This window comes from Pectinophora gossypiella, chromosome 4 (genome assembly GCF_024362695.1).
Source record: "Pectinophora gossypiella chromosome 4, ilPecGoss1.1, whole genome shotgun sequence".
Lineage (NCBI taxonomy): Eukaryota > Metazoa > Arthropoda > Insecta > Lepidoptera > Gelechiidae > Pectinophora > Pectinophora gossypiella.
In genome coordinates this window covers 2,177,666-2,193,853 of record NC_065407.1, presented here as the reverse complement: position 1 = coordinate 2,193,853, position 16,188 = coordinate 2,177,666, and the positions used below count along the sequence as shown (strand labels likewise).

At 40.4% G+C, this 16,188-nt stretch overlaps 2 protein-coding genes across 4 annotated transcripts in view; one reads left to right on the top strand and one right to left on the bottom strand.

Moving 5' to 3' along the window:
- Positions 1–16,188, bottom strand: part of LOC126366220 (proton channel OtopLc-like) — a 136,704-nt gene that overhangs the window by 114,788 nt on the left and 5,728 nt on the right. The window lies entirely within an intron of this gene.
- LOC126366240 (membrane-bound alkaline phosphatase-like) lies at positions 310–8,046 on the top strand. The gene is made up of 6 exons (XM_050009291.1): positions 310–702; positions 1,834–2,026; positions 2,456–2,628; positions 2,931–3,381; positions 7,010–7,204; positions 7,708–8,046. The coding sequence occupies exons 1-6, from the start codon at positions 322–324 to the stop codon at positions 7,974–7,976; spliced, it is 1,662 nt and encodes a 553-aa protein (XP_049865248.1). The 5' UTR covers positions 310–321; the 3' UTR covers positions 7,977–8,046.

Below are 16,188 nucleotides of genomic sequence, written 5' to 3'. Positions count from 1 at the left end.
TGGAATCATCTTATTATTCTTACCAAACAAAGGACAGTCTCACAAAGTGATTTCCACAATGTCTCATCGGGAATCGAACCTGGACCTCCAAATCGTGAGCCTATCGCTCTAACCACTAGACTACGGAGGCACGCTGCTGCTCGGACGACGACCGTCCTCGTATTACCACAGTATGACTTTAGTAAGCCTTTTATAAATTCTTGAACCTAGTAGTAAGATAAGTGAATACCGTACGGGAGAGATATCTGATAACTGAAACAGATAAGGAGCCAAGAACGCGTAAAATGGAGGCGTACGATTTATGGTGACTCCACTCTGGCCATGGCCGTCATGGGTGTGAAACAAGTTGTTCTGTTCCTGCTGCTGGTGATGGTGATGACCATCCGTACCGTTAGCGGCGACCATTATCACCCAGACGACCTTGAGCGCAGACCAGAGCGCTTGCAACGCAACCCAGACAGTTTCAACACCGCAGAACTATCTGCGAGCTTCTGGAAGGACAACGCGAAAGCCGGCCTTGAAAGACGCCTTCGTGATATAAAGAACGAAAACGTCGCCAGAAATGTTATCATGTTCTTAGGAGATGGAATGTCCATACCGACGCTTATGGCTGCAAGGACCCTGAAGGGACAACGGGAAAACCGCACTGGGGAAGAAAGTGAACTGTTCTTCGAGACCTTTCCTACTGTTGGCCTTTCGAAGGTATTTAAGACCCTGTATTTTACTATTAAAACTCATTTATTTATATTATTTTTGACACGTCCATACATACGTAAAATCAAGCACGTTTCCCATTGGGGTGGACAGAGACTACAATAGAATAGAATAATTTATTTACCAGAAAACAGTGTTTACAGATGTTATTGGATACAGTAGTCCGTGTTTTCAGCTTACAAGTAAGCATGCAAATTTATGCTGTTGTGCTGCACATGCATCTACAATTACATAAGAATCAATCATAAAATAAAATAATAATAAAACTCTAATTAACAATGTCAAAGTTTAGTTTTTATAATCTAGAGATTCATTAATACTATAAAAACAATGTTGTAGCAACCATTTTGTCAAATTAACTTTAAAAGCAGCTTTGGTCATATTTTTAAATGCGGTGGAAAGTTACATAACTAAACTATACACATATTAGATATATTCCTCTTGAAAATATATTTCCGGGCAGGAGGTTGATACAGCAGGTTCATAATATGCCTTCTTGTTTATCTCTGAATCATTTGACCCCGGGTTTTCCAATTGTTGGGATTTGATGCCACGAATATACATACCTCCCTGATGGACATGCAGGGCAGTGGTAAGATGCCAAGCACAGCATTCCACTTCCAACGATCTTGACCAACAATCGAACGAGGTTTTTATTTTTGTTGCTTTCACATCTATACGGGATGTTAGTGACATCGTAACGAATACTGAGGGGGATGATTCAGCTCTGAATGATTTTGTATTGATATCAAGTGGAATTTCCTGCGGAAAAATCATGTTATTGGTGTTTTATAATTTTTTACAGTTCCATACTTTTGCGACGGAAAATCCCACTTGAATCAGAATCATGGTCTGAATCATTTCTCAAAATTTTCGTTACAATGTCACTAAGACCTGTACCTGTATAATTGATGTTAATGTCTTGTGGCATCGATCGCCATTGACTCGCAAAGAAGAAGAATGTATTGTGGCTGTGGCGTCCTCTAGTAATAAAATATATTTGCACAAACAGGAAAAAATAAAATACAAAACAAAAGAGAAATAGAATGAGTACAATAGGCAGCCTTATCTTTCTTTGGTTTCTTTCTTTATGAAAATATTTCTAATTGTTTTTTCCAGACTTATTGCCTAAACGAGCAAATTCCTGATTCCGCGTGTACCGCCACGGCATATCTGACCGGTGTTAAGAGTAACTACGGAACTATCGGCGTCGATGGCAGCGTCCGACGCCGCGACTGTCTCGCTTCCACTGACAAGACGACACATTTGGACTCGATCGCTGCTTGGGCTCTCGAAGATGGGCGTGATGCTGGTAATATTTACTTTAAAGTCGTAATACCGAATGTCCTTTTAAAATCCTATGTGTTAAATCTAATGTGTCTGGAAATCTCGGCCACAAGAGGTTAAAGACTTTTTTTAGAACGGATAGGGGTAGGGGCCTTTGCCGAGGTTTTTTTGCAGCTACTTTTCCTCGGCTATAAAGGTTGTCAGAAACTTCTGTTGTTTTAGACGGATGAGATGTCCGACAAAATATATACATATACGTAAAAATTAAAGTTTCAATTCGATCGATAATAAAAGTCCATTGATTTGAAGAATTTGTCCAATAACCCTTCTTTAAACCGATAAGCCGCGAAGCCTCCACGTCAAGATGACGTCTTTATATCACACTGGGGCGGCGTGGTCTCCGAAAAGAGAAAAAACTCATTATTAAAATGTTCACTATTATTTATTTGTCTAGGTATTGTGACCACTACCCGGGTCACTCACGCGTCACCAGCGGGAACCTACGCCAGGACGGCCAACCGAGGCTGGGAGAATGATGCCCAAGTGGCTGCCAATGGATTTTCTACCGATGTATGCCCAGACATCGCCATGCAACTTGTGACCACATCACCAGGCAACAAATTTAAGGTAGGAATAACCAACGTTCAAAAGATTTTATCCTTTACAAAACTCTAAACCAACATTTTATCTACTTGATGTCACTGCTGGGCAAGGGCCTCGACCTCGAAGGCGTCACTGGGTTCTCGACGCTACGCAATCTTCGGCCAGCTTCTCCGATAAACGTGGAGGTCATCGCACTATCTTTTACGAGGTTTGCCTCGACTTCTGTATTCGTTTTCTGGCACTCGTGCCCTTCACTACGGATGGAACAGTAGAAACACATGACGAAGAATAATTTAAAATACATTTTCCTCTCCTCACCTTCTCAGGTTATATTGGGAGGCGGTCGACGTGAATTCATAAATGAAACGATGGTTGACGAAGAAGGTTTTAACGGCAGAAGAACAGACGGTCGGAACCTCATTGAGGAATGGCAAAACGATAAATCCGCTCGCAAATTCACCCAGCAATACGTGTGGAACCGCTCACAACTGATGAGTCTAAGAAACTCACCGCCGGATTACCTGTTGGGATTATTCGAATCATCTCACTTGGACTATAATATACGCTCGGATAAAATGACGGAACCGACTCTTGCTGAGCTCACAGAAGTGGCTATCAACTCACTGAGTCGCAACGATAAGGGATACTTTTTGTTTGTTGAGGGTGGCCGAATTGATCACGCGCACCATGATAACCGTCCGCAGCGTGCATTGGACGAGACGATAGAGTTTGACCTAGCGATAAAAAAGGCAGCAGAAATGGTCGGAGACGACACACCCCAAGTAGCAATCAAGAATTGTGATTAAGTCATATATGTCTAAACTTTAGCTAAAGTGAGATTTATCCAAATCAAATAGGACTTATTAGGACTTCATAAATTCATTTCCTTCTTTAATTCTATATAGTTTTCAACAAATCCTACTTTAGATAATTTAGAATACACAAAACCAAGTTAAGTATTCACAAAACTATTTAGTCTTATCTCAGCCTACTGTTAAGTCTACAAGTATTCTTTTACTTTACTCAGATTATTTGAAGGCTCACTTAACACTAAATTGATTTAGTAAAGTATCAGTTTAGTCTTGTAAAGTAAAAATTGATTGCCTAGATATACTTAAGGCAATTTTTATTATTTGTTGCTCCTATACAAGACTGTTTTATTCGTTTTTGACTACAATAAGTAAAACATAAGAAAAGTCTATTCAATGGACGATAAAATCGAAATAGAAGCAAGCAGAAAGATGGATGAAGTCCAAATAATAAAATGATCTGGTGATTTTCGAAGGCAGAATATTAAATACTTACAGAAAATTAACCTGTGATAATGCACATCCCACTGTTTTTGTTAGCGATGCGATATCTTCTTCATTGCCATCATTTTTTTATATCGATTGGTATAACACAATCATTTAATTTTGGCAAAAAAATCGTAAGTTCCTGTTTTTCAAATCCGATCCAGCGTGTGGCGGCCCAGGTACCTACGTCTCGCACAAATCTTCTCAAAAATGACTAAGCTAGTCTAACCTAATCTAAGCGCACGGCAACACTACACTATGAAAAATCGAGTTTTATAGTAAAACCTGCTAAGTTCAAATATAAAATTGGGTACCTATTAGTCTAATAATAAATAAATCCAATCTAAAACATAAATGTGAAATGAGAGCCAAGTTCAATATTATGCAATGCTTTGGTTGTTGACTTCAACGACAAAAGAAGTGAGATCTAAATGGGTGCCAAGTTCAATGGTCAGTCCTGAAATTTATTTATAAGTAACAGTATAACATATCATATCTTCTTATAACATAAATATATTGTAGCCTAAGGTCTGTCTTATTGTAGGTAAGTACATATCCTCGTATCGCGTGGGTCCTTTTAAAAGGACAAATTCAAAACTAAAAGTCGACTTTATAGATATACTTAATACATTTGAATACCTATTAAACTCGTTTAAGATTCACGTTAAGTTAAAAAAAATAAAAAGCCAGTAAAATGGATGTGAGTTGTGTTGTATCGTGGGCGAAAAGCTGACAACCTATCACCGCTAAACACATGTTCCAACTTGCTTACCTACCCTTAAAGTACTTGTCGAATATGGCATCAAGTCAAGATCACTTAGTGCTCTGCCTACCCCGATATAGGCGTGATTGTATGTTATGTTAAGTTAATCCACATACCTACCACAAAAAGACCGGCTGTCATGAGTTTTGATTACTTACTGATTCTTACATCTATAGTTAGGTACAGGCACTAATTAGGTATTTATGTTAAGCGTTCATAATAGAATCTAATAATTAAAAATTTGCCAGTTTATTATTTTTTCCTTTATATTCATCTAATTACCTATCTTACCAAATACCAAATTTTAACTCTCTAGGATCATCTGGAACTGGGTTAGACTTTTGATTTATAGGTCAGTCAGTCAGTCAATGATAAAAATGAGGATTTTTGTACATTAATATCTAAATAACCGTTTGAGATAAGCTTATGAAATTTAGAACACTTATATGTATCTCACAAGTCTCAATATATGAGCCAAATTTACGATACGATACGATACGATTTGATACGTTTATGTAAAATAGTTTTTGATTTATGAGGGGGTCAAAAGTGGCTGCAAATGGTTCGTGTAATATTATTACACACGGTGCGGCTCGCCAGTTCTATTTCTTGAACTTGGCTTGATACGCTACCGCGTGTCTAGATACTTTTCTTTCTTCTTTCATTCTTTCTTTTAATAATTTTAAAAATGTACCTATTTTTAACTAAGCTTTATTCACAATCATAAACAAAACATATCTATTTTAAGTTTTGTGTATGGTTAAATGCATTTAAAGGGGGCATTTGATTCGATTCCTTTATTTTTTTAGCTTGATAAAGTCATCGGGAGTTACATAGATGATTCTGGCCTTTTTTAACAATAATGTTTTTGGTGGGCTTAGAAACTACCGCGCACACACACGACGTTAATCAAATTGCAAGGGTTCTTCGTATATACAATATTCAACGGATACTCGTAAATTTTTACAATAATCACATTGTTTCCGTTGGCAATTAGAAGCGCGGTGATCGTACCTACTTTGCGTCAGCGAACCATGTAGGTACCTATGAGAATGTATGCGCGGAGACTCATTAGCAAATTGAGTTTATGTTTGTTAGTTCCAATTGCGATAAATATTAAATAATTAAGTACTTAAATCACATTCCTATCCAAGCAAGAACTCAGCATAACAATATTTTTTATCTTCCACAAGTCGAAAAACTTACCTCTCAAACAAACATACTTTCCATAGGTTTTAAAAGCTTGTTCGATTTTAATTGTTACTTGTTACATAGATGATTCTGGCACAAAATAAACAAACATGATTTTACGACATTACTTTACTAAATCAAAATAGAGGATCACTTTAGACATAAGAGTTTTAAGTAGGAATTCACTAAATACTTTTTGTCTTAAGTTGGTATACTCCTAGACAATTGAAGTAAAATTTATCTTAACTAGTACTTGATGAAGTGCAACTTGACTTTACTTTTCTAAACTGATTCTTACGAAATCAATTGTTTCTAAAGTCTTACTTCATTTAGAAAAATATTACTTAACGCCATTTTGCACTTACAGGAAGAAAACATGTAATATTTTTTTGACAATATTATCGTCAAAAACTGAAGTAAATTAATATATATCTCTGTTGTAGTAACAATTACTGCGTTCAGCTGTCACATATTAATACAAAATGAATTTCTCTATACTATATGTCACCATTTTTTTTATTTGCTGAATAATCAATCCAAATTTTATTATTATTTTTCTGGTATATTAAAGGCCCTTCTGTTTTTTAACACTTTCTATCGATTTTACACGAGAAACAATCATGCGTTTATAATTTCCTGTATGTGAAAAGGCAGAATAACCTTTTGTTAAAACAACTTAACAAATATTTTAGACGCCATTTTCTTACAGACTTCATTTCTTGTGTTAATGTAAATGTTCGCCATTATATTCTAAAATAAAGACGCGTGAAGTAAAAATCGTTTTAGTATGACCTGAAGTTTTACTTCGTTAAGTTACAATTGACTCAGTGCAATTCAATCCTATAGTCTTAACTAAGTATTGTAGATATCTTCAAGTATACATTTTTGGTATTAAGTGATACTACAAGAATTCTAAGTTTAGAATACGCAAGAACATTGTCTAAAGTAGGGTTTAAGTCTGACTTAACGTTGTCTTAAGTCTGTCTTGTATAAGAGTTAAAGTATGTGCCCACTTTTACTAAACTGTATCTTCAAGACATCTTGAGGGATATCTTGGAGACATATAAGACTTATCCAAGACAAGGGCTTGATTTAGTCTACTTGCCTTCAAGATATCTACAATTCTGTTTTAAGACAATCGGTTGCTACTTGGGACTGATAGTAGTGACTGCAGACCACGCTCACGTGATGGCCGTCAATGGGTACTCGCAGCGAGGAAGTAATATCCTTGGACGATCAGACGATAAAGGCGACGACGGTATTCGCTACATGACACTCTCCTACACCAACGGACCAGGAACCCGTCAGCAGGTTAATGGAAGTCGCGTCGATGTGACGGAGGAAAATTTCAGTAAGTTGAGACAAAGTTATCTTGTGCGTTATTTAGATATTGTACTAACCTAATCTTCTTCTTCTTCTATCGTGTGGGTTGTGAGGTACTAACCTAATGAGGAAGTATCATAATTTATTATCCTTAACATCCTGCAAATGGTCAGCATATGAGACTAGCTCTACATTTGTAGTTGTTTTAATTATATATAACATGTACTATACATATATACACATACATACATAAACTCACGCCTATTTCCCACCGGGGCAAGCAGAAACTATAAAATTCCAATTGCTTCGATCCAACTATATGAAGTAAAAATATTGAAACAAATATCTTAGTTGAATTACTCCATTATAAGAACAAAATGGAAACAATAAATTTATACCGTCCATTCATAGACTAAATGTAAATTAAATTCAAAGATAAATTATAATAATACTTAATGATAATTTAAAAATAGAAGTCTACCTAGACATTTCATAAAAAGAATCTCATTTGACAGTTTATATTATTCACAGTGGCACAGAATTGGCGCACTCACGCTGAAGTGATTTTGGATTCGGAGACGCACGGCGGCGACGACGTGGCGGTCTTGGCGTGGGGGCCTCACCACCACCTGTTCACTGGCGTGTACGAGCAGAGCCACATCCCCTTCAGGATGGCGTACGCGGCTTGCATCGGGCCCGGACTCCACGCCGACGCTTGCAGCAGCGCGGCGCTGCTTCACCCGCTCTGTTTACTCTACGCTGTTACCCTCTCAATACTACACCGCGTATTCCTGCGATAAAATTCCTGTGTGCTACGTAATTTTTAGCGCGGCGCTGCTTCACCCGCCCTCTCTACTCTTTAGTTCTAATTGTTCTGCATCGCACTTTCTAGCGGCTGAATTAATTTGTAAAGTCACACAAGTACCTACGTCCTATAAAAACTCGTGTAAAACGTTTAGGTATAGCCTTGCATCGCGTTCTATCGAGGAATTTGTTGACCAACAATTCAATGGCAACTCTAGTCTGATTCCCTTAATCCGACGCAATAGATATTATTTATGTAATTTATTAGTTTACTATCGCGTTATCTACTGATTTGTGTAAGTGTTCGTTTATAATAAAATTAATATAAATAAGAATAGAACATATTTTCTTTTGCTGTAAAAAAGCATCATCTAACCATTCGACTTAGGTTTAGGCTCAGGCTCTAAACCACTGGATTTGACTTTATGAGTCTGTATTTATGATTGGATAATAGATTTATTACTCGACGGTTACTCCACCGACAAGAGCGCAGCTCTTAAATAGAGAGAGAGAATAGATTTATTGGGTGGTTTCCAAAGATAAATTATGACAATCTGATTAATAAATAAATACAGATCTAAAGGTGACAAAAACGTTAATAATAATCATAATCTTATTCATGGTATTGGTGTTTTTGGTTTGGTGTTGTTTGGTTTGGCGTTTTCTTTTTCCTATTTAAGTAATTGATTTTTTGATAAAGAAATTTAATAATGAAAAATGTAATTATAAGTGCGCCATTTTGTCACTATTTCGTCACAGGTTGCTCTTTCATACAAATTCCGTAGTATTTTCGTGTTTTGACGTTTAGTAAAAAGTAGTTGATTTGACTAGTTGGAAGTTGGGCCCTATTGACGTCACGTGGCTGCCAGGATTTGTCTCCGATTGGCCTCCTATTACATGGGACTTAAACAGCTAGCGACGAAAGGGTGTACATAGAGGTATATGTATACTATTTACACCTCTACCTTCGGGGATACACGCGTAATGCTATGTTATGTTGTTATTGGGCTTTAAAAAAAGTTCGCCGAATGATCTCATACATAGGATCGTAACCATGGAACACAAATTTTAATATGTTTTCATTTATCTATGTAGTCATCACTCGGTACAAATATCAAGAGCGAAAACTCGTCATCATCCTCTTTCTTGTAAAACGTATTAATAGTAAGCTACTAGAAGCAGATATATATACAATATGTATATCTATACCGAGAAAAGACCACACATCGCGTTACTGCTTGTCTTTGAACACGAGATAAAAAAGCCATAAGTTGTTTTAACGAAACAATCCACGATAATAAACTCACGTATGTCTGAATGCATTTTTCTTTTTTCGTAATTCAAATTCTAACATAATACACTAATTTACCTACTTACATACTTATTTACTTACTGTTTTTTCGGTACCGACTTAAACAGACAGTGGCCCCGATTCCTGCAGACATCTCTTAATTTTACTTTAAGTTATACCTGTCATTTTCTTATCCGCCGAAAAGGAAAGGGACGGATGATTGACAGCTCTTAATTTTAGGAAGAATGAGTAAATAAATGAATAACCCGGGCGAATTTTTAGACGGTTGTTTTAGATTTGTGCTTAAAATTGACGTGTGTTCCATAAATTTTATGCTTGTCGATTACAGGAATTAGCACCAATGGTGCTAATTCCTGTAAATACCATCTAATTTTATTTTAAGTTATATCTGTCCTTTTCTTATCCGCCGAAAAGGAAAGGGACGGGTAATCGACAAGCATAAAATTTATGGAACACACGTCAATTTTAAGCACAAATCTAAACCAACCGTCTAAAAATTTTACGTCAGTCAATAACCCGACACATTAATTTACTCATTCTTCCTAAAATTAAGAGCTGTGAATCATCCGTCCCTTTCCTTTTCGACGGATACGAAAATGACGGATATAACCTAAAATAAAATTAGGCGGTGTCTGCAGGAATCGGGGCCATTGAAAAATGCAAAGCGTCATCATTGTCAAGATATCCGCGTAAGCGCAAAAATAATCTAAGTCTAGCGCCACCTATATTGATTTTGAGAAATGGAAAGTTCCTCATTGACTGTGTTTTAAAGTAGGTACTTATTATATATATATATCCATCCAGCCGTATTCGGCCATGGCGACAAGTCTCCAATCTAGGAACGCCTAAGATGCGCTCTTATATGGCTGACGTAACCGATCTTAGCAGCGAATGTACGGCCACATTCACTGCACGTCAGCACACCTCCGATATAGTTGTAAGTTATGGCCGCAGATGGTCGGGCCTTCAGTTCGTCGCGTTTCAAATCAAGCTCTTCCCGACGTTTCTGTTCAAAACCATACACCTTGGTGTTCACAGTATGCCTCCATTGCGGCCGATCCTGGGCCAGTATCTCCCACCGCGATGGGGCCACGCCGCATCCTTTCATGTGGCGTTTGAGCACATCTTTGTACCGCAAGAGTTGGCCGCCCTGTTTCCGCTTGCCCTCTTGCAATTCCGAGTAGAAGATGCGCTTTGCTACTCTGTCATTAGACATACGGGAGACATGCCCACACCACCGCAACTGCCGCCTCATCAAATAGGCCTCAACGCCTCCAACATTCGCACGTCGCAGGACTTCAGTGTTTCGAACACGATCGTACCAATGAATGTTTAAGATGTTACGGAGGCAGTTGAGATGAAACCTATCTAACATGCGGATGTGCTTGCGGTACGGGCACCAGGTTTCGGAGGCATACAGGAGATTTGGCAGGACGATCGCCGTATACACAGACACCTTGGTATGTAGCTTAATCTCGTGCGAACGGAACACCTTGGCGCGAAGTTTACCAAATGCAGCAGCAGCGGCTCCAATTCTACTGTTTACTTCATCGTCAAGGCGGCACTTAGACGTTATCGTGCTCCCCAGATATTTGAACTTGTCTACCCGCTTAAGCAAGTCCCCGCCGAGCACCACGTCGATAGGGACACTCAGTGTATCCAGAGCCATGACTTCGGTCTTCTTGATACTGATTTTCAGGCCAAATCGACGACATGACTCGTAGAGACCCGACATAAGCCGTTGCAGACCATCCGGGGATTCCGCCACGAAACACAAGTCGTCTGCGTACATTATCTCCGTGATGGTGGTGTAAGACACTTTGGTGTAGGCTTTTAGTCTGGCCAGATTGAAAACACCGCCATCGGTACGAAAGCGAAGACGGACGCCTTCGGACAGAGTTTGCAAGGTGTCCCGAACTACAACCGCAAAATAAAGGGCGAAAAGAGTCGGCGCTAGAACACATCCCTGCTTGACGCCACAAGTAACACCGAAGTATTTCGATTGATCGCGCCCCATACTGACACAGCATTGCATGCCATCGTGCAGGAGTCGAATTAGCCTCACAAACTTGTCCGTGCATCCCAGTTTCGCTAGTACCATCCACAGAGCTTCACGAGGCACACTGTCAAAGGCCTTTTCTAGGTCAACAAAACAAAGATACAGAGGTTGACCTTGCTCTCTGCTCTTCTCCTGAAGTTGCCGTATAGAGAAAATGGCCTCACATGTGCCTCGGTCAGGTCGGAAGCCAAACTGTGTCTCCGGCAAGATGTTTTCGCTTAGCTTCACTAGGCGATTTAATAGAACGCGAGCAAAGACCTTCCCCGGTGAAGACAGAAGAGATATGCCCCTGTAGGAATTGCAGTCTGAGCGGTCTCCCTTGTTCTTATACAAGGAGCAAATGCGAGAGACACTAAAGTCTGCAGGCACGCTCCCCTCATCCCACATACGCAAGAACAGTCTAAAGATAGTGACATGCAGTTCCTCACCTCCGTATTTCAGCAGTTCACCGGGTACATTGTCAATACCGCACGCCTTCCCGTTCTTTTGCTGCTTAATAGCAGCAACAACTTCGTTCAGCGCCAATGGAGCGTCCAGCTCACTTGTGGTGGGGAGCGATGGCATGGAATTGATGAACTGCAAGTCTGCAGCCCTATCAATATTAAGCAGGTTGTTGAAGTGCTCCCTCCACCGATTGAGTACATCCTGCTTGTTGGTAAGCAGCATCGAGCCGTCCTGAGATCTAAGTGGGATGTTGCATCTAGGTGTCGTCCCAATAAGCTTACGCACCTCACCGTAAAATGCACCCAGCTGGTTCGTATCGGAAAGCCACTGGATGCGCTTAGCCCTGTCAAGCCACCACCTGTCCTTCACCTCCCGCACCAACCTTCGTAGTTGAGTACTGCTACTCTTGACCTGCTCCGTCTGCCGGCCAGGACTCTGATGAAAGAGTGCTCGGTGTTTCCTAATTGCCTCGGTCAGCACCTCGTCGTTATCGTCGTACCAGTCGTTATAGCGGCTGCGTGTTACACCTACCGTGTCTGACGCAATATCGACTAATTTCGACGAGAGCTTTTGCCATTCAGTTAGAGGATCACCACTTTCTGTATTTAGTGTCCGAACCGTGGCACTGATTGCCTGAGCATATTTCTCCTGAGTGTCTGGATCCTGGAGCCTATCTACGTTCAGACGCACAGGTTTCACTCCTCGAGATCTGCGAGGAGGATGCAAACGGAGCTTAAGCTTCGTCAATACGAGCCGATGGTCGCTCCAGCAGTGAGCACCTCTCATAACACGAGTGACGTGAACTTGGGAGAAGTCTGTCTGTTTTATGATGGCATAGTCAATCAGGTGCCAGTGCTTGGACCTGGGGTGCATCCATGTGGTCTTGTATTTGGCAGGAAGCCTAAACATAGTGTTAGTAATAGCCAGTTCGAATTGGGCACATAGCGATAGTAACAATTGGCCGTTACTGTTCATTTTACCAACACCATGTCTTCCCAAGACCTTAGGCCAAGCCTCGAAATCACGACCGACTCTCGCGTTAAAGTCACCCAGCATTAATACCTGCTCACTAGGACGAATCCTAGAGAGGAGCTGCGCGATCTCTTCGTAAAACTTGGCCTTCATATCATCACCCCCGTCCATAGTTGGTGCGTATACACTGATCACCGTCATGAAGTTGTCATTGTCCAGGTGTAGGCGCAAAGAAGTAACGCGGTCTGAGATGTGCACAGGCCACTGCTCCAAATTAATTGCAATGCAATTTTTGATTGCGAAACCAACACCAGATCGCCTGGGCTCGGTAGCAGAGGTACCCTTCCAATAAAAGGTGTATCCGCCCCCGCGCTCCACCAGCTCCCCCTCATCAGCCAAGTGCGTCTCACTGAGAGCAGCAATATCCACATCGTAGCGTCCGAGTTCACGGGCTACTATGGCAGTTTTCCGTTCTGGGCAGATGTTGCAGTCGCGATCAAGGAGGGTTCGCACATTCCATGCGCCGAATGTCATAGTCCTGGTTTTAATATTCTTTAAACTAATATTTTTATTTTGCATCGGTCGACCACGAAATAAAAGATGCAGAGGCAGCCGTGGCTACTACCTCCAAAGGGGGTTGGGCTAAGCATTTGTTTGGGACACCTTTTCTAGTCCCCTCCCCGGCTGAGCGGGGGAAGCAGTGCCCCCCTAAATAGAGCTGCTTCGACACTCAGGGTGCTGCCGAGCCCGCATTGTTAGCCCTGTGCAATGCAGAAGCGACCACTCTCCCTGAGCCGCCTGTGTGCAGTCATTAGCCAAAGCCCAGTTGGCATCACAACCAGACCTCTCTGCCTCTGCCTATCGCCACAGGACGAAATTTGTCGATCGGAGTCCAGACGTCGGAGAAAAGTCATTTGCGCAGGATATATTATAGTGCTCAGGTGTGCGCGCCTACACAGGAGCACTCTCTCGTCCTGATCTCACTATTCCCAGTGGAACGGAAAGCCGTTACAACCAGAGAGAGGTTCGGATGCAGTGTCTGGCCGATAGTAACTGAGCCTTCTACCATCGCCCTCGGCCTTTCACCATGCCTTGCTGTCTCGCCAGATCCGCCAAAACCGGTTGCATATCTGCGTTGGTTTACCTTCACCACCGAAACAGTCTTCAAGCACTATACGGGAAGGATCCGTTGTCAGACCTATCGCCTAAGCGACAAGCCCCCCTCTGCCAGGTTCAGCCCGCGAGCCAACGCGGTTTGCCGGGGTGTGGCCGCTGCGTGCACCGCAGCTACTTGGAGCCACTGGCGAGAGATTATGGAACGTTTGTGGCCAAAGGATCATTACCGTCCTCAATGGACTGGCTGGTAAAGTCCCAAAGTTTAGTCTCAAACGCCCCACTACACCCCAGATACATGATAACTAAGTAGGTACGTAGGTACAGCATAACTGAAAAATACTTAATTCCAAAGCTTTAAATCATTGATACATATTGGCCCCGATTCCTGCAGACACCGCCTAATTTTATTTTAAGTTATATCCGTCATTTTCATATCCGTCGAAAAGGAAAGGGACGAATGATTCACAGCTCTTAATTTTAGGAAAAATGAGTAAATCAATGAATAACCCGGGCGAATCAAAAAGGTACGTCGCTGGTATGCAATCCGTTTGACGTGCTGTCTACTTAACTGTGTCGGGTTATTGACTGATGTAAAATTTTTAGACGGTTGGTTTAGATTTGTGCTTAAAAATGACGTGTGTTCCATAAATTTTATGCTTGTCGATTACCCGTCCCTTTCCTTTTCGGCGGATAAGAAAATGACAGATATAACTTAAAATAAAATTACATGGTATTTACAGGAATTAGCACCAGTATTACCTACTCGTATTCTTTATTCTATGACTTCGGCTAACGAAAAGTTCAAAAACAGCAGAATCATTCTTACTTAGCATACTCGTAGTAATATATTTACCCCGATTTTAACGCCCCCTTGGGGCATGATTTGAAGGAGTGATACGTGAATTGCGATTATTTTGAATATGCGATTGATCAATAACCAGACGAAAACCCACGCTAATGTACCTACTGCCACGAGTACTAATATGTACACAACTTAAATCCACGTCACATTAACTTTTTTGATAAATTAAACCGAAAGTCACATTAAATGTCAAATATGATAGTGCGACAGGGTTCTAAAGGTACATGCTATTGCTCATGACTATACCGTAAGTTGTATTGAATGTTGGAAATATCATAAAATAAGCGACTTTATACCAATTGGGGTAGTCATAGTGTTGGAGGCGATGGTCGCTCCGGTAAATAAAACCCTTCGAGATGTTAAAGTGGACTGTATTATATTAAAAACTAGGAAATATTTACATAAGTAGAGAGATACAAGAAAACGTGTCTCGTCGGCAAAGTCCGTGGCGTAAAGTCCTGTAATATTGCCATAGGAAAATATATTACAGAAATATAGACCTTGATGTTGCCAACATGGTCTATAGAAGGTACAAGATGAACTAAGTACCCACGCCCACCGAGATTTCTGTTAGACCAACGAAATAGGTGGATAGGTATATACGTTGAACATTTTTAGGTTTTAAACGCTTCACACATACATAACATCACGCACATTTCCCATTGGGGTAGGCAGAAACTACGGAATTTCAATAAGATACTACGATTCTGACACACCACTGGTCTTTTAAAAAAATACATCATGCAATGTCCTAATCAAACGTCACAGTGTCACAAATTGATTCCCGCGATGACCCCAACGGGAATCGAAGCTGGACCTCCAGATCGTGAGCCCAACGCTCTAACAACTACACCACTGACGAAGACATATAAATTACTCAAGTTCAATAATATAACAAGGCAGTTGTCCCGAACAGCTATAAAACGAATCGCTCGTAATAAAACCCGAATAATTGGTTCGTACCGACAAAATATTGAATAAATTTCAAGTGGCTTTAAAAAAAGTCATTATGGTGTCTCGTAAATCTTTTTCACACTTTTTAGTACTGCCCTCGGTTCCAGACTAAAAAACAACAGAAGATCTTAAATGGAACGAAAGCTTGAAAAGACCAAGAAAATATTTTTTTTTACTACATAACATAGCATTAGGTCACGACTATATCCCCATAGGAACAGAAATCATAATCATTTATTCAACGTAATTATCATGGATAAACTTGTTGAAGGTCAATGTAACATTTTTGAATTTACGGCATTTCGCAAGGTGTTATGGCTGAGGAGAAGAAATGACAAGAAACTGTAACAGCAATACATCTTTTAAATCAATAAGGGTATACATTACAAGTTATTTAATTGCTAGAGGAACACATTCAATAACAGACATTTTTATCATTTAGGTAATAATTAATCTTATAATAAGCTTTTTTACATAAAGTAAGCTTCA